This window comes from Trachinotus anak, unplaced genomic scaffold (assembly GCF_046630095.1).
Source record: "Trachinotus anak isolate AG129_WGS33_773 ecotype Australia unplaced genomic scaffold, CSIRO_AGI_Tana_v1 ptg000019l, whole genome shotgun sequence".
NCBI classification, from domain to species: domain Eukaryota; kingdom Metazoa; phylum Chordata; class Actinopteri; order Carangiformes; family Carangidae; genus Trachinotus; species Trachinotus anak.
Window position 1 is genome coordinate 2,341,704 of NW_027273870.1, and position 19,141 is coordinate 2,360,844.

At 41.3% G+C, this 19,141-nt stretch overlaps 1 protein-coding gene across 1 annotated transcript; it reads left to right on the forward strand.

The window, feature by feature from the left end:
* Positions 1 to 5,090: 5,090 nt before the first annotated feature.
* On the forward strand, positions 5,091 to 18,969 carry LOC139637083 (voltage-dependent calcium channel gamma-1 subunit-like). Its single transcript, XM_071505607.1, has 4 exons — positions 5,091 to 5,745; positions 12,338 to 12,412; positions 16,467 to 16,613; positions 16,705 to 18,969. Exons 1-4 carry the CDS (start codon positions 5,508 to 5,510, stop codon positions 16,935 to 16,937), a joined length of 693 nt encoding a protein of 230 aa, XP_071361708.1. The 5' UTR covers positions 5,091 to 5,507; the 3' UTR covers positions 16,938 to 18,969.
* The last annotated feature ends 172 nt before the right edge of the window (positions 18,970 to 19,141 follow it).

Consider the following 19,141-nt stretch of genomic DNA (forward strand, 5'->3'; position numbering starts at 1 on the left):
AGGTTGTCACACACCAGAAGCCTCAGTTGTGAATAAATGATACACAAGAAAAAAAAACCCCACATGGTCTAACAGCAGGCAGAGGCTGCTGTGCGTCACGTTACATCCTCATAACAGCGGGAAAAACAAAATCTTCTGAGTGACCACCTGTCGCTTATATTTAAAGTTGTGTCAGGAAAATGTACAACATGAAATGTCTCAAATTCTTTTAGGAACATTATTGCTTTCTCTGATTATTGTACCTTTCAATAACACACTTCAATTTCAATTGTCAATTTAAGTCAGTGACTGTTTATAAATGTAGCTCGACATAATTAGCTCTATCCAAATGATCTCTTCACAACTAATTACACAAAAAGGTTGATTCCTTTGCTTTTTTCCATTTTCTTTCATCAGGGAGATAATTGATTCTGCTCGTCAATTACTACACCAGCAAATTATAAATTCCATCTTGTTGCACACATGGTTTACCCATTAGGGTCTATGTAGTGTTCATAAATGAGATCTCACCGGTACACAAACCTAAAAGTAGACTGGATCTGGCTGTATCAACACCTCTCAACCTTGTAAAGACAAAACAAAGCCAGGGTAGGTCAATTCAGACCAAAGATGGCTGCACCGTGATTTAAAATACAAATGAACTTTTCCAGAATGTGATCAATCTCTCCTTTGACTGTAATCAATGCCACGGTCAGTACCTCATCCCTGCAACTGAGAAGCAGTCATGATAAGACATAATGACTGTAGCCATGTGTCCTCTGTGATTACAGTCAATAAGGTTCAGTGGTTCAGGCTCTGTCCACATCATTAGTCCACAGAATGAGGTTATTTCCCTTGGAAGACATTTGAAGAGCCAGAGCCCTCCCCGAGGACGCAAGGCTCTGCTTACAGCTCCAGTGTGGCTGTCTCAAAGCAACAAAGGTCAAAGGTTGAACCAGTCAATGTCCGTGAGGTCAGGGGTTGTTGCTCCTGTGGAAGTCATTATGTCGGAGCAATTGTTCAAAATGAAAGCAGGTTGTGAGAAGAGCTGGATTGATTAAGAGTTTACTCTGGACTGTTTATCCAGGCTGCCAAACGCTGTGGCATGTGTGTGATGTGTGACACATACACTTATAAACACACACAAACACACACAAGCGCACTGCCCCCAACAACCTCAACAGACACACAAACACAAACACACATTTGTCTTCTCTCATCAAAATAACACATTCCTTAGCCCCTCATGCCGAACCTTAACCAGCACTACACCAACACAACCGACATGCCAAACCCCAAACCTTAACACAACTCTAACCTTCACTTTAGAACCAAGTGTCAATCTTCAAATGCACACACACACACACACACACACACACATAGTGCGCACTAAAGGGACAGTCAAATCTAAACCTGTGATTATCCTGCTGACTGCATCACAGAGTCACAACCTCTAATCTCCCTGTAATGTGTGTAATCCACCTAATGATCTATAAGTATTGACTGCAAACAATGAAAGGACGATGGATAAAAAAGTTCAGTCTTGATGATTTGGTGATAAAATATAACAGACTAGTAACTTACATTCCTTGTGTAACAGATGGTTCCAAAGGGTTTTATTACATTACATAAAATAATTGCTCACTATTATCATAAATATATATCACATAAATATAGGTCTGGGAAATATTGAGCCATCCACTATTTACTTGGTTAAAAGAACATTTATTGTTACGTGGTGAAAATGTACAAATTCACTGGTGTGGTCTTTTAAGTTCAGAAAACAGTCCCACAAAAAACAAATTAGGCCTATTTATTTCTGTACTATATATTATATAACATCAAATGTGTTATTGCCACATCTAAATAACTTTAAGTATGTAGGTAAGCAGCAATTACTGGCTGAAACTGCAACTCATTATTCATTTATTGATTAATCTGTCAATAGTGTTTATTTAATTTTGTTTATTATAAATGATTCATTATTCAGTCTAAACATTTCCATTAGAGGTTCTGTAAACGAACATCACTGCCACTAGATGCAATAGACCATCAGCATCTCAGACCAAGACAAAGGCTTCATCTCATAGACCATCCGGCCTCTATTTGGCCACCATTGCTGTTGCTGTGATATGTTCCATGGCAGCACTGGCAGCAAGCCAGCTAGCAATAGCAACATTTACCAAAGAAATATCAGTAGAGACATGTAACATCATGTAGCCATCATGTTGCATGGAGATAAGAAAAGGCAGTTCTGAGTCAAGCTAGAGCCCTTTAGAAACTGATAGGGTTGTCAATCTAAAAGCCAGAGCAGTACTGAAGAAGAAATTCAGTCTTGAATTTATCCTCTTGGACCTCTTGCACAAATCACACTGATGAAACCAGTAAAGACAGTGATGAAGCCAGTAAAGACAGTGATGAAGCCAGTAAAAACAGTGATGGAGCCGGCAAAGACAGTGATGGAGCTGGTAAAAACAGTGATGGAGCCGGCAAAGACAGTGATGGAGCTGGTAAAGACAGTGATGAAGCCAGTAAAGACAGTGATGAAGCCAGTAAAAACAGTGATGGAGCCGGCAAAGACAGTGATGGAGCTGGTAAAAACAGTGATGGAGCCGGCAAAGACAGTGATGGAGCTGGTAAAGACAGTGATGGAGCTGGTAAAGTCAATCGGAGAGCTGGTAAAAACGTAATGAATGTTTCGACGATCCAGCGCCTGTCTGGGATTTCATCTGGTAGTCCCCATGGCTAATCTGTCTGTGCACTGGTCTTATCTCTTTCTTTGTTGGAGGCCTTTCTAGATGAAAATGTGATTAATTCAGTGGAGGAAATTCAGGAAAGTTGCTTTCACCTGAACACTGAGTACTGCACTGCAGGAAACCATTGTCTCCATTTCATTGTCCAATAACAAACTTTCGATATAAGTGTTAATCATCATCTTTATTTTCATAGTTGAGCAGTGGACACATTTTATGTTCTAATTAAATTGTTCCCGTATAGTATGAAGAAATATTGGCTCAAGGAAGTTTACAGTGGTGTTACCGAAGCATCACAATCAAACAGGTTTTCCACATTTCCACTTTAATCCAATTTTCTAAATTATCCACTTAACTAGATTATTTATTTGGAAGTGAAAACTGGAGAATTTCTAACTGAAATATCCATTTGATTTGGACTGCTACTGCCTGATTGGATGGATGGCTGATTATAATGGACACTTGGGATGCATTCACTTTCATTTTCATGTCCAAACACTGGTAGTGCTTTTATATAATTTGCATAAACCAGAGTTATTTAAACCTGACGGCTCTTTTGCAATGTGCTGCAGAGTTAATTGTAAAGCTGGACTCCTCATGTTGTCATATCTGACTGGGTAAAACAGTGAAATAGTATCATTACCCAGAAGAGTAGTGGCTAACATTAAGAGACAGGTTGTAAAAACACCCAAGACAGTGGAGAGGAAGTACCACATTGCCTTCTGGGACATACGTGGGTGGGTGTAGTTGGTGACTGACTGATCCCTCAGCTGGAGACTACACTCATACATATGCCATCTTATCATGAGTGCAGGTTTCCAGTTATTTCTCAAGTTCCACTTTTGTTGTTGTGAGGACGTTTTGACTTTCACTGGCGCCTGCAGGGGGAAGTGGGTCACAATTCTTATAAAGAGACTCAAAGTGGGACAAGGCTTAAAAAAGATAAACAGAGACATACCAATGTGATTTACTGTAGGGGAATTATCATAGGGATTAGCACACCTTTTGCTATTTCACATAATCTAAAGTACATTTTTCTTTTTTACCTCCAGTTCTTATAGCAAAAAAATCACCTGTGCAAGAATATTTTCTTAAACATTTTGCACGGTACATTTTCAAGTATTAAAGAAAAAGGAAATCCAAGCTTGTTAAAGCTATCAGCAGTTTTTGGTGATTTGGTTCTATGATAATTTTTTTTTTTTAAATCTAGCCAAACGTAAGAGAAGAGGATGTTACAATGAGATATGTCCAATTTTCTTACAGTGTAATTTAACATTAGCAAAATTTTCACCTGTCTAACACATCTATAGTAAGCATCAGGGTTTGCGTGAGGACTCGAGTGTCTCAACTCGCCATTTTGGACCAACCGCGAACACTGTGCTCAAGTGAAGTCGCTATTTTCTGTATAAAATACGGAAGAATGGAGCAGGTCCATGCACCTTTAAAACTTTTAAAATGTCCTGAATGGCATTAAATTAAAAATGAAAGTTAAAGTACCCTCACATCATATCTGATCTGTATTATCATTATTACCATTTTCCTGGTGCAGTGGAATAACAGTGGAATAGCAAGAGTGCACTGGGCTTTCAGAAACCACATGCTACACTTTTCCTCACTTGCTGTAAACTTGGTGAACTTTACACAGTACAACACTTATGAAAGTTTCCTTATTCTCAAGAGATATTGTTCCTCCTGCTGGGCCTCTGGGGCGACTTAGGGCTTTTCCACTCATATTCCCCAGTACGACAAAATAAACTACTTGTTGCTGCAGGAAAAGATTATTTTCTGGATGGATGGAGAGAGGTCAGGACAACTTGACACTGTAGAGATGAGACACTGAGCATCTCGATAAAGAAAGTTATGATCCTTTTAAACTTAAACTGGACTATAAAACATAGTAATAAGTTGTTATCCAGACAGGAATTGCCAAATGAGGAATTACTAAAGGCAGTATCGTTACTTCAGGGGAACTCCTCTGTCCTCTGACAGCTGGAGCGTAGCCGCTGCTCTTTATAAACACATCCACTTTCTCCTTATAAATAGTTTACAGAGACAAGACAGAGAGTGTAAACACGGCCGTGGTAGATGGACAGAAACTAGAAGTATGGAAAGCTACTCTCACAATACGTTTTGAAATTACATAAATTTATAATATGGATGAGAGGAATCGGTTTTTGTGAGTCCACTTGTTACCCACGTTACACACCTCCACCCACTGGCTCTGTAACCGGATAAGCAGACAGCCTGACAACTTGACTCACTGGTCACATTTATAGCATCCAACTGCCCCAACTGCCCCATCTGCCCCGCCCTCCACCCCCACAAACCCCCCCAGCAAAACACTTACCAACACACGCAGCAGCCTGTATGCCCATTGCCCACCATGGCAGACAGTCAGTTTGGTCATCAACTTTCCTGATCTACCTCAACAGCTGTCTGTCTAAACTTGCAGCCTCCTCAGTTGTGCAGCAGCTCATAGTGAGTAGGGAAAAGGGGACTCGAAACTAGGACAGGAGCAGTCTGGCTCCTTTTCCTTCGAACCACAGGCACAGATTTGCAACAGGGGGAGAGAAGGCACTAGTCTTAGGCTGAGAGAGAAACATAGAAGAGACTTTCTGGGAGGCTTGCTGCAATCACTGAGGAAAGGAGCCTCTGGGACACAGACCAGTGTGTCCACATTGCAGAACATCCAATTTTATATATATATTTTTTTATCTTTATTATCATATCAAGAGAAGAATATTCACTGAACAAGAAGTCTCACCTCCTGGAAACATGCACAAGCGAACAAAGATAAAGATTGCCATCTTCGTGCTGGTGGTGGGTATGGCTTGCATGTTCACAGCGGTGGTGACGGACCACTGGGCAGTGCTCAGCCCGCAAGTGCACAAACTGAATGAGACCTGCGAGGCGGCCCACTTCGGCCTGTGGAGGCTGTGCAAGAAGCACATTTACATGACCCCGGAAAACTACGTGGAGGGGCATGGTTGCGGACCCATCAGCCTGCCTGGAGGTAAGAGAAACTCTGAGCAATAACCTTCTCTAACTGGCACATAAAGTTAGATTAAAGCTAAAAGACACACAACACTTTTTGTCACTGTACCAGAAGGTGTCGTTCTATACTGTATGAATATTGTTTTTCAGGGACTGTGAAGTGCCTCTATGCAATCCAGCCCAGTGCGCATGAGGTATGAAGCTACTAAGAATAGAGGTCCTCATGAAGCCTCACTAGACATATGTCATATGATGTTATAAACGTCCCTGTGAAACAAAAGAAATATCCTGTTTTTAGTTACGTGCTTTTAGGCTGTCATAATATAATAAACGTTATGTATGTATTTTCACCACTTGAGGTTTGCTTGAATAGACTTCTGAAACACACTCAAAGATATCTGAATGTTTTCAAATGGTTTCTGATGAAATCGTTAATGGTGGTGAAATACATTGGTGTAACAAATGCGATAGTTGCAGTTTAGGCTGAGTTTAAACTCAAATCTGCCACTGAACCTCATTCAGTTGGGTGATGGTCCTTACTGCCCCTCGTCCGGGCAAAAAACAGGGTGGACACAACATCCATGCAGACCGGGGTCCATGACAAGGCCTTGAGAGGAAACCTTACCAGTTAGTCGTAAAGACTTAGCCAGACCACTTAGATATTAGACGTCAACCAGAGATACCCGAGCATGTGGCATGAAGCGCCAGCGGGCTGCAGGCTTTCAATAACCAAACATCAAACACCACAACAGCTGATTCTCCCGGTGGCTCCTCCTCTCTGGGTGAGGATGTCTTTATCAGTAAAACCAGCTGACTGGGTGCTCCGTACAACGCTCATGCCTGTACCTGAAATACACAAACACATCGTAAAGCATTCTCAGTGTACTGATTTTAAAATGGTCCTTAATCAGTGATGGAAAGTTACTGAGAGCACTTACACAAGCGCTGTACTTAGGTACAATTATGAGCTACTTTACTTGCATATTTCTAGAACTAGTGCACATTTTACAGGTCCCATAGTTTCCTGATCATTTTTGAGGAATGAATTGAATGTAAATTTGACTGATTTGGAAGGACACACTTCTTTTTACCCCACTATACATTTCCAGTATTTGATGGCGTTAGTTACATGGGACTTTGCGGAGTGAGATTTTATGTACAAAGCTCATAAAATCTGATGCTTGTTTATAGATGTATTCAAAGCAGAAAAAAAAGGCAGCTGCATATAATGTAGTTAAAATTAACTCTACCTCTAACCGAACCAGCTACAACATTTAAATGCTGCTCGTAATAATTTGATTTAACATACAATAGAAGACTCTGTTCTGCTGCTGTTAATAGTAATTTTGAATGCATATTGTTGTTTGTAATGTCCTATGTTTACACTGTGGTATTAACAATTTTACCTAAGTGAATGATCTGAATACTTATTCCACCACAGCCATTAATGATGCTGACATAATGCAGTCTGCCAGTAGGTCATGTGTATTTCGATACCTTAACAAGGGTTCACTTTGCCATTAATGTCTCAAAATAAACTTTGTATGATAACAGATGCTCTTACAGCAGCTTAAATAAGAAGCAAACTGTAATTGAATAAAACGGGTGTAAACAGTGTTGAGCGGTTGCTGACTAGTAATGACTCACATCTTTTTGTCTGAGGTGAGGGTCACTCATCACAGTCAACACTGTTGGCCTGGTGACTGTCATCTGAGCGGTCAATATCTAACTGTTGATTATTGTCTGATCCTGAGGCTGGAGTCTTCCCCCACATTTGTCCTATGTCCTAACTGATGGCAGCTGCTTAACTTTTGGGAATCCCAGACACTGTCTGCCCCCTCAGGGCTGGTCCAGGAGCAGATGAAATGCCTGAGGGTGGTTCATTTGTTCAGGCATGTGCTGAATATACTAAAACAGCTCTACCCACACCAGACATGCAGGGAATTCTTCAGACTGTGGCAAGTGTCAAATATGTCTAATTATAGAGCCTCTATCTGCATTATATATTATATTATATTATATTATATTATATTATATTATATTATATTATATTGCTTTTACTTGCCACTGGATGCTAACAAATGATTTTCACAGCTGCTACAATACACTTGATATGTGACGGCCACCCTGGCACCCTTTATTTAAGAAGGTAGTAAATCTAGTAGTTCCCTCAGCCTCCAGGGGTTTCTCCAGGCCAAATAGCTGTATTTGGAGAGGAACATTATTGTTTATCGTAGCCACACATCTTCAGAGAGGTGTCAACCTCTGATCCAAAGCAGGACTTTTAACAGTGTGCGAGGAGGTGCTGTGGGACACTCATCTGGAAAATATGGGCTGCGTTTGTGTTTAGATTGACTGCTGATGAAGTGCAGATGCTGAGATGATTTCTGAAGAAACTTGATGTTCACAATGCACACTTAAATTATATGCTGTATCAGCTCTAAGAAAGAAAGTTTCACCCCAAGCTTAAATTTACCTGAGGACTATTTTTCTTTAGTTTCAGGTGCTGTACTCTAGTTTGTTGTCTTGCTTTCTTTTCATATTGGGATCTCTTATATATATTATATTATATATATATTGGCTTTCTGAGCTGCTGTGGGCTGTACGTAAGCAACATCAGATATTCTATAAACCAGCTAAGTTACAAACCTCCTCCATGTTGCTCCCCTCTGTGTTTCATTTTCAAAGACACTGCAAACACTTTGAATTTTGTGCTCTAATGACTGAATGCTGTGCAAACTGCTCAGCAAGCAGTCGTTGTCGTTACAAAAATAGGCCATGTAAATACTCAGCTGTCTTGGGTGGAAGCCAGGAGGGTCAAGTGTTCTCGTCAAGTCCAGCGTTCCTCTGAGTGACGGGGCCACCTGGAAGCATTAGACATAGCTCTGTCCCACCCAACAAATTGTTCCCACGAGACCTTCCTGAAGCTTGGCATCTCCGTGCAGCTCACATAGCCACTGAAATGACTTCACACTCTCCCGGGGTGGGATGCATAGTCCGAAAAGCTAGTGGAACCACTGGTACTTCACCTTTGTAAGCACTCAAGTTGCAGAGCAACCCAGGGATAGGTATCATATATGGGGATAGACATGTTATAAAATCAAAACTTATTTGGAGCGTGAGTGCTTAAGCTCACAAAGTCTGACTGGCATCAGAAGTAAATGTAAAAATATTGGTTTTCTTCCCTTGTAGTTATACATCTTGCACATGAATTATTAAAACGTTTTGCACTAAAATCAGCTGAGCTCTGCAGGAAAAGCCACTAATGTACCGACAGTGAATGTAATTTTGGTGGCATGTACGCTCGTGTTGACCTTGCTAAAGGTAAGTGAACTTGTCTTCACTTGTCATAGTTGACAGACCTAAGAATGATGAAGGGAACAACAGTTAAATAGAGGCATCAAAATATTAGCACAGCTTGAGAGCTCTGGGCCAAACTTACACTGTAGAATTGACACTACACATCAACGCTATAAAAGGTGCTGCCATGACATGTGCAGAGATGCTGCTAATCCAATGTCCTCACCTGATCTCTGGAGGGATGACGGATTGCCCTACTAGGAACATGAGAGGCTTTGCAGAACTTGACAGACCGGCATTTGCAGAATAAGGACCAAGAACAAGTGGTTCAACAGTGGCGTGTGTGTGTGTGTGTGTGTGTGTGTGTGTGTGTGTGTGTGTGTGTGTTCTTCTGTGGCAGCATGCGTCCACAGATGAATACAGATTAATTTATGACCACCAGCTTTTCCTCATATTTTTGCTTGCACCCTGAAGACGGTACAAAAAGGTGTAATTGGGCAACACAATAAAGCTACTTGATACAGATAATGAGCTCAAAGCATGCACTCCAAGTTCTAATAAACGCTGAGTGGCTCCACTTGAACATGCATAACAAACCAGATGTGCCTTTAGTGAATGAAGATCCACTTGTGCTTGTGCTGCAAAAAAAAAAGAAGATATATCTCACTCAGAGACCTTGTTTCCTGCCAGTGTTGTAGTCGAGTCACTACATCTCGAGTCCGAGTCGAGTCTCCAGTTGAGTGCAAGCCAAGTCCCCATTGTCCGAGTCCGAGCCACCAAGGTTGAATCTGAGTTGAGCTCCAAGATGGGCTCCAGCGCTCCACTCTGACACAGTCAAAGAGCTGACTCACAAATAAAAAAAGATGTACATTAAACACAAATGACACAGCTGTCACCATTTGAAAGGGAGCTTATTCACTGTGTGACACAATAGCCGAACAAATGCGCTCACAAACATGTGCACGCATGCACTGAAACTGACAAATAAAAAAAAAAGTCAGTCTCCAACTCCAAGTGGAGTACGACAACACTGTTTCCCGTTATTGAGAAAAAGTTGTGTTACAGCACAGGGATTGAGCAGACTCAGAGGAGGATGAGCGTTCCTTCAAAAACCGTGAGTATTCACAGTTTTGGGAAATGAGTGGAGTTCAAAGACAACCCTTCCTTTTTAACACAAGCTTTTACTCTGAAGAAATAGCTAACGAGCCTCTATCACACTCTCATGTGTGTTTTCTAAAGTGAAAAACGCAGGCGCTTGTTGCTTAGTAACAACCGCTGTGTTTTCTTTTTCTGATGGCCAGTCCCTGTCCTCATTCATAAAAAACATCTTTTTGTAACTTTTTGTGTGTGTAATAAAAGGTTGTGATTTCAGTGGAGGCTTTTGTGAACATTGCAATATTAACATGACTTGCAAAAAATGATTCACAGATATTGTTTGTGCCTATTCTATCAAATTGCTCTGTGCTGTTTCCTTTTAGGGCCTCCTCACATCCATTTCAGGTTATTTTCATGGTTTACGGGGTATAGGAAAATGATGCACCCTCCCAGCGTGGGTTGTTGAGTGCTAACCATGATATGATACCACGCAGAGCGACATATTTCCACATGAAAGCATTTCACTGATGTCCCATGGTGAGACTGTATGGAAAAGGGGATTAGGAAAATGCATGTGAGCGGAGACCTCATAGCATAACCCAGATGAGTGACATGCACTTGACTTTCCACGAGATTAAGTGGCATGGTGGTCTGGCGTTACATGCATAAACATTCTCACTCCCTCTGCAAATACGATGATCCAAACCTACATCGTATTTCTTTCTAATGTCTCCTGCTTTCAGAGGTACATGCTACAGGAAGTCAAGTCTCAGACGTTGGAAGTGAGAGCTGCTCTGTGTGCACTTCATTAACTGCTTTTAACCCTGTATATAGTTTTAAACCTCAACAGTACGCATACGGAATGAGATAAGTCAAATGTAATCAAGATTTGACATGAAACCACTCCTGTTTCTACACTGGGTTCATGAGGCTTTTTTATGCTTGGCAGAGCATCAGAGTATTTATTCTATCCAACCCATCCCCTGATCACACACGGCAGTCTGGCTTTATTTGCACAAATCCCTAAGGTTTAACACCTCGTCTGTCCAAGAAATATTGAATGTGATGTCTTCTGTGACCGTTTTTACTTTGACAGTCAAACCACACAGAGCAGAATAGGACTCTGCACAACATCACGCAACCAGTTTAGTGGTAAATCTATCCCTGGGGTGTCAAACTGTGATATGCCTCTGGAAAAACAATGTGAGATAAATACGAGACAGTGTGAATCGTTCTATTGAAGTATCATATTGACACAGCATAACATGACGGGTGGAGTACAGCCATTGGTGCATAGGTATGTGCAGCAAAGCTTGAGCAGAGGTGTGAAAAGGTTCACAGGTTGAGCAAAGAGAAAGACACAACTTTCTCAACTTGACAGAGTAAACCCATTTAAAGCTTTAGTTTTATTGCCTGCAACTAAGATCTGGTTGAATTTAGGAATCTTGATGTGTGTTACAGTAAGATTTTGGTCTGAAATACAAGAGAATCAAACACACAGCAAACTGTGGTCATCAGAGCTGAAAGCAGCCAAAGGCTTCCACCACGGTGCCACTTCAACGAATCAACTATTATATTAATGCCTCCACTACATGACCCTCACTTAATTGCTCCTTCACTTTTTAAGCATGTATTTGCATATGAAGATATTTAGATTTAATGAAAGTTCATGACTAAGTGCTAAAAAAAAAAAAAAAAAATATATATATCAAGGAAAGTTAAGTCGAATCCAGTCAAGTTTTATTGTGTACAAGTTGTGAATTCATCATCATCATGAATTTATCATCAACCCCGTTTACAATGCTTAACAGCTATTTTCAGTTAAAAAAAGAAAAAGAGAAGAACTACCTGCTTAACATTAAATTGCAGACAATGTTAGCGGGTAGCTAGTCAGTGTAGTGTAATATTTAGCAGCTATAAAACCTGAAATATTAGACTTTATCAGGAGTTGGTGAAGATCAATGTAAGATCAAATATGTGACTTACATTAATGAGATGGACACACACATGACTCCAGATGAATGGTAATGTTGTTCTGCCTCTGCTGGATGTGTAAATAGGCTGCTGTTTGCTACAGCACGTTAGCCATACCAACTTGACAAGGTGAAAATATGGAGATTTTGTGTTTGCAGCTTGTATTGCACGATAGAAAGTGGCTAAAAAATATATCAGTTAATGCAGGTTTAAACTAAATCCTGTTTTCTTTCTTTCCACAGATGAAAACTGCACTTACTTCAGGCACTTCACTCCAGGGCAGGATACTGAGATATTTGAATATAAAACACAAAAAGGTAGGTCTGCAGCACTGGCTCTACATGTGTCGGGTTACTTTCTTTCAAGCTTGTCTGAGAGTGAAAAAGACTAATTTGTGAATTCATATGTTCTGCGGGACACCCCAGTCTGTGTGAAGTTTAACATCAAACCAGCTGCACCTCGGTTTCCCAGCTGACCTCACCTGCTGCTGCTGCTCTCCGTGGGTCCAGATTTTCATTCATGTGTCACTTCTGAGCACAGCACAGCCAGCGATGTCACAGCAGGTGTATTCAACCGTCTGTCAATGACAAAACCTGTCATCGGACATCGAACTGTCCCAACTCTCTCTGCAGCTGCAGCTAAAAGTCAATGTGCCTCCACAAGTCATCATTTGCAACACCACACCATCCCTTTGCCGACGACAGAGGCCACACAGATAATGCACTAACGTTGCCTTGCATGTGATATATTTTATTTTTTAAGTGTGGCAGAGTTCTTTAGACATTTTTTGTTAGGGATTATGTTGGAAGATTTTCATGCATGTACTAATGTGTTTGGAAAATGTATTTATTTGTCATACGTCGCTCACATATACCATGCGTTAGGAATAGTGCAAGAGATGTTCTGTTCATACAGTACAGTCAACATTTCCTCTCCCCTCCATCCCTTCCATCCTCTCTTCAGTGACCCTGCTCTACAGCTACGGCCTCACTGAGCCCAGCCAACGCATGTTGGATGACAGCCCTCCCATGTAGTGTGCGTTAGGGTGCTGAGCACATGTGGAGCACTGTCAGACTCAATTACTGGGGTGTGAATGTGAGGCTTGTGGACAAAGTCGCACACACCCCCACACCCTAAACTCTGAGATGCTAATGCATTTGAGAGTACCCCCGTCCTCCAACACACACACACACACACACACACACATATATATATGCAGCATCCCAGTGCTGATGGCTAGCCCTGGAGGGACACGCTGCAAGTTTGCTGTAATGATTGCAGCACTGACCTAAGTTCCCTGTCGTGTTATTCACTCTTGACTGAGCCATTTGGCTATACCATAATGGTACTTTAGGTTGAATGAACATAGTACATGTATGTCACCACAGGCACATCCATCCATACAGCTCGACTCTTGTCCACCATAGGGAGTTCCCAGTAAAAAACAAATCGAGGGTAATAATAATCTTGCAAGTTTAGAATAGTCAAGGACACTTTATGAATCGATCTGGGCCTATGGAAGTTTTCCATACATTTTACTAACCCACATAAACTATACAAAATTGTGAAATTTCATTCTTTCTCAGGGCACGCAAAGCATGAAGGAATCAAACTTGCACTTCTTCTTTGAAGCAGTGAAGAGACACAGACAGAAAAGATGAGCATGTGTCAAATCTATTCAAAAGAGGGAGCTAAAACAAATTCTGAACCTTGTATTTATATAACCTTAGTCAGTCAAATCTTTCCTCTACATATGAAAAGCATCATGTGCACATGTCTATATACATGTAACATGGGTATGAACCTACTGTACATATACACACAGATATATAAATGAGTTTAAAATACATACAGAGGCATGTGGTGACTTTTACAGATAGGCAAGCAGAGCCAAGTACCCCCCCACCCCACCACCACCCCCACCACCCGACAGTGATTCAGCTGTTTACTTCACATCAAAAATAGGACATGATTAAAACATACCTTTTCCTGATGACAGCAGCAGCAGCAGCGGCAGCAAATAAAATCGCTCATAAATTCATGTCCTGCCCGGTCTCATGATTTTGTGCTGCCTGTGTCTCCTGTGCTGAAAGTCCCTCTCCTGCACCTTGTTGCCCTCTGCCTGGACATCTGCACCTTTCTTCTTCCTGGATGAAGAAGTATTGGGATAATTTACTAAACTGACAGTAAATGTATCAAATGTGCAGTAAAACTCACTTCTGTGGTAGCTTGAACATATTTACCATTAACTGACAGCGCCACACCCCAGTGCCAGTGTTTTCACCTGCCTCAGGGTTGTTCTTCCCTGGCTGATCGTCCAGACTGTAGTTGAAGCACAGAGATGTGTTGAGAAGTCGCAGCAGCCTAACAAACAGACAAACAGCCTAAAGTGAACATACATCATACTGTATGTTCACAGCTACACTGCTAACTGCTAACTAACAAGCTAACTTTCAGTTCCTGTTGCCAGCTTGACCACTCCCTCTCTCTCTCTCTGTTTCTCTCTCTCTCTCGCCCGCTACGCACACCAGCTACTTGCTGAGCTATCCCTGAACAGAGCTGCGATATTTGTGTAACAATATTCTCTCCAACTTCTCAAAATTACTCCATCTTGCAGAAAGATGATAAATCGGTGAAACTGGCTGGTGCACTTGCTGCTGCTGCCTCTCAGTGTGAAGTTTCTACACACATTCGCGTTTAATGCGAATCATAACTGAGAAGCTGGCTTGGCCACGCCCACAAAGATGATAGAAACAATAAATACAATGACTGCAAGTCGAGCTAGCTTCCAGAGACAATGCCCTGCTGCCACCACAAGAGGGCAGTAAATTACATAATGAATGTAAACAGGTAACAGACCCTGTATGGGACAAAAAGCTGTTCTGAGATCAGAGATGTCACTTCCACTGAAGTATTGTTCTATTTGATGTCTAATTTTAGCTTTAACTGGACAAGCACAGCTTGCCTTGATTGCCCTGACTGCACGCCACTGATACACACACAGATCAGCTGTTAGTGTTGTATACTGCAGCACTATGACTTCAAACCCAGGCAGGATTATGGATGGATATGAGTACGACTGAAACAGGGGCATCTTTTTCATTAAGATTACCTCACTGTTGGTGTTGAGAAACTTTGGTGTTTCAGGCTGAGTGAGCCAATGAGCTCCACAGACGTAGAGTATCTCAGAGAACACAGAGTGATCAGGGTGCGGCCCATCCTCCCCTGCCAGCAGCAGATGAAGGCTGTCTCCCCCAAAGGAGCGCCTCTCCCCTGGGCACGGTTCACAGGCGAGCAGGAGGCAGATCAAAGGCCTCACGTCCTTATCCACCTCTCCGCTCAGAAAAACAAGCCAGCTTCTGTTCCTGCTGCACAGACGCACTCTATCTGTCAACACAAGGACCAAAGAGACATATTTTTCTAATAGTCTGGTAAAGCTGAGTCTCATGCACTGTTAAAAAACACAATCAACCACACTGGGTGACGTGTCCCCTCATCACCATAAACATGGCTACTGTAGTTGTCTTTGAGTTTATCCCACATACACTGTCCTGCTGCTGTAAAAGCTCACTAGTGCACCAAATATGTATTAATCCGCTGCTGAAAATAGTCCCCAAAAATTAGCTCCTTGTTCAGTAACTTTGTGCGCTAACTAACTTCTGTGCGCAGATGTTTTAGGATGAAATGACTTGCCTTTAAAAAAATAATAATAATGAATAAACACTGGCTTGGAGCTGAATATGGAGAAGTGAGTACTGAGATTCAACATCAGATATTCCTGCTTCTGGTCTCGACATGGGATTAGCTGACAATAATGAGAATAATAGAATAAAGCAGCTTTATCCTGACACTAATGACTGCATGAGTTTTCTACAGGAGTAAGAAACCAGCTGATTGGTAAATGGATGAAATGCAAAACAAAGTGTAACAAAAATGTGTCAGTACAGTTACAGTGTGGCCTCCGCTTTAAAAAGATATATGTAATAATTCAACCTTCAAGAAATCAAACACAAACACAAGATGTCTCAAGTCAAATCATCAACTAAACATCCCGAATACATGCTGAACTGCCATTACTCAGTTTGAAACAGAGGAGCATGTCTTCTCAATAATTCATTTCTGCTTGTTAAAGCAGTGCCTTCTTATTGATTGTAGAAACTGTGATGGATCTCATGTGCCTTTCTAACCACTGTCTGGCTTCTTTGTATTTGTCAATCAAAGAAATATATGAAATAGTGGATTCAGACCTTGGTTTTTCTTCCTAAAGAGAAGGATTGTAGCTTTAAACATATGTCTATAATATTATGACAATAGCGACAGTTCATAGAATTTAAAATGTTCGCCAACGCCCTGGGGTCTGTTTCATTCCAGAGTACAACATCTCCGCTGCAGCCATCTCCATCTTCAGTCTGGGATTCATGATACTGGGGTCTCTGTGTTTGCTGGGATCATGCACTGGGAAGGGCAAAGGAAGAGACTACCTCCTCAAACCGGCTGGCATGTTCTTTGCATTCGCAGGTGGGTTCAGTGTTGATTTGTGCCCGCTGCACACAGAAGTGTTGCTCTAGGCTGTCACATAAAGTAACCGACGCCTCTCTCCCTCTCCCAGGTCTTTGTTCCTTCATCTCGCTGGAGGTGATGCGTCAATCAGTCAAACGCATGATCGAGAGCGAGGACACCATCTGGATCGACTACTACTACTCCTGGTCTTTTGCTTGCGCCTGCACCAGCTTTGTCCTCCTCTTTCTCACTGGCATTGCCCTCCTGATTCTTTCCATGCCCCAGATGCCCAGGAATCCGTGGGAGACTTGCATGGACGCCGAGCCAGAGCAAGCAGAGTGATAGATACACAGACAGATGAAAAGCAGGATGAGAGTGACTGTGTCCTTTGTTTTGATAACAGGTATTAGATTCAAGAATGGGAGCAGGCCTTAAAAGGGTAGGGTCTGGCTCTGGTGTGGATGGACTTAATAGCCTTAATGGGAAATTCGCCTCTACAATAACACAACAACCTGAATATGGACCTTTTGTTGGAGTTTTGAATGTTTGCCTTATCCTGTATCCCAGCACAGTGTAAAATACAGAAGTCCTCTCCACCGCCTCCGTAGGTTTGGCTCATGTTGGAGACCAGAGCTCAGATCCGACCTGTGGCTTAAAAAAACCATCACACTTCTCAGCAAGAGCAGACCTGGGCCAAATATTTGCATATATCTGAAAGCACTTTTAGCATGCCCCCCTCCCCATCCTTCGCATCTCATCCTTTATCATCTGCTTATATAGAGGTCACCACCCATGTTTCCATGGTCTTGCACGCCTTAGTTAAAACAGACATTAAGACAATAAGAGAATTTAGTAAATACAGTTATGGCCTGACAACATGATAACTTGATTTCATGTACTGCATTATGTATGATATCTTGTACATATCTAATGTTCAGCTGTTGATTTTTGTATGGTCCAGGAATCACTCACTTACAATAGGTAGGACAAGTCAAGATCCGTATGTCAAGTTGTATATTTCTAAGACTTATAGAGAGCCTTCAAAGTTTAAAAAAAAAATGTGGGTAAAGGAATGATTTCAGAGCAAAGCAGCAGCACAGAGCAGGTTTGTGTGTGTGTGTGTGTGTGTCAGGCTGAATGCTAAACACCCACACAGTCACAGCACAGCACTGATCATGCTGGAAAAGGTTCAGCTCTAGCAGGTGCACATACAAGGCCTTTTACTTTTTGCTGACAGCTCCCAAACCGAGCTGATACAAAAAAATCTCTGTTCATTTTCTGTGTTGCGTCACAACCCATTTGATTTGTGTGGGAAAAAAAGTATTACAACATAAAGAGAACATAAAAATCCACAAGCTTTAGTCTAATTTGCAGGCAAAAAAAAAAAAAAAAATCTCTCATTGTTTGCCTTCTTTAAATTGTCATTCACCCGTCAAATCCCACAAACACATATGAAAAGGAAACATGACACGGCTCTATTATTAGCAACATTACAACCGTCAATTAAAGTTGACATTTCAATCGAACCTGTCCGCAGTTTGAATGACAATGCTGGTCAGTTCCAGCTTTGCAGACTCAGCGACAGTGAGTACAGTGAACACGTGGACCAGGGCTGGAGGGCAAAGTTCAAACCACTTTGGTTCAGCTGCGTTTGAGAAGCAGCAGCACAACCTCTGGAGGAGACATGGGGGCTAAGACTCTTACCAGGCCTCCACAGGAACAAAGTATGAATGAGATGATAGAACAGAGTCATTCAAGTAAACTAATTATCTGATTAAAAAAAAAAAAAAAGTTTTAGGATACATAAATTAAAAAATTGCAGAGACATTTCCTGCTCCTTGTGTTTTTTTTTTTTCTAGACAGGTCCCTGTGTGATCTTGCAGTTATATTGTACTGTAGCTGTGGGTATCCTAAGACATTTAACAGTCTCTCAACCAGACATTTGTTTTCACTTTGCTTGGCATCGCCCATGACAGCTGCTACTGTTCTGGCCATGTATATATAAGTGAGCAGCGTAGGAGTTAATACATTTGACCTTTCTCTGCAAAACCTGAGGCAGTTCAAACTGCTCCGTTAAGCATCTATTCAAGATCTAATTTGTTTTTTTTTTGACTGACACTTTTACAATGTTTATGAGAGATAAAATGTGTTAAAAGCTGAAATAAAAAAGAGAAAAAAACAAACAGGAATAGTAAAAGTAGTGCCAACAGCTGACATGTGCTTTGTGTATTCTTAGTCTTATGTTTTTAAATTTTTTTCATTGAATATGGCATGAAACCAGACAAGTTGTGGAATTCAGTAGATTCTGTGTGGGTTTGTTTGTTATAAGCTATGACTTTGTAATGAAAATTAAAACTTGAAAAGCTTTGGAAAACTTCTGACATCACTTTGTGTTCAGGCTTCCTTTGCTTCCATGTGACGAAGCAACAGAAGCTGCTGCTGATTTGACCTTTTTTATCAGGTGGCAGTGGAGAAGGAGGAATTAATCTGATGTCAAGTTGCTGCTTTCAAGGTTTTAAACTAATTTAAAACAATCAAATTCAAAT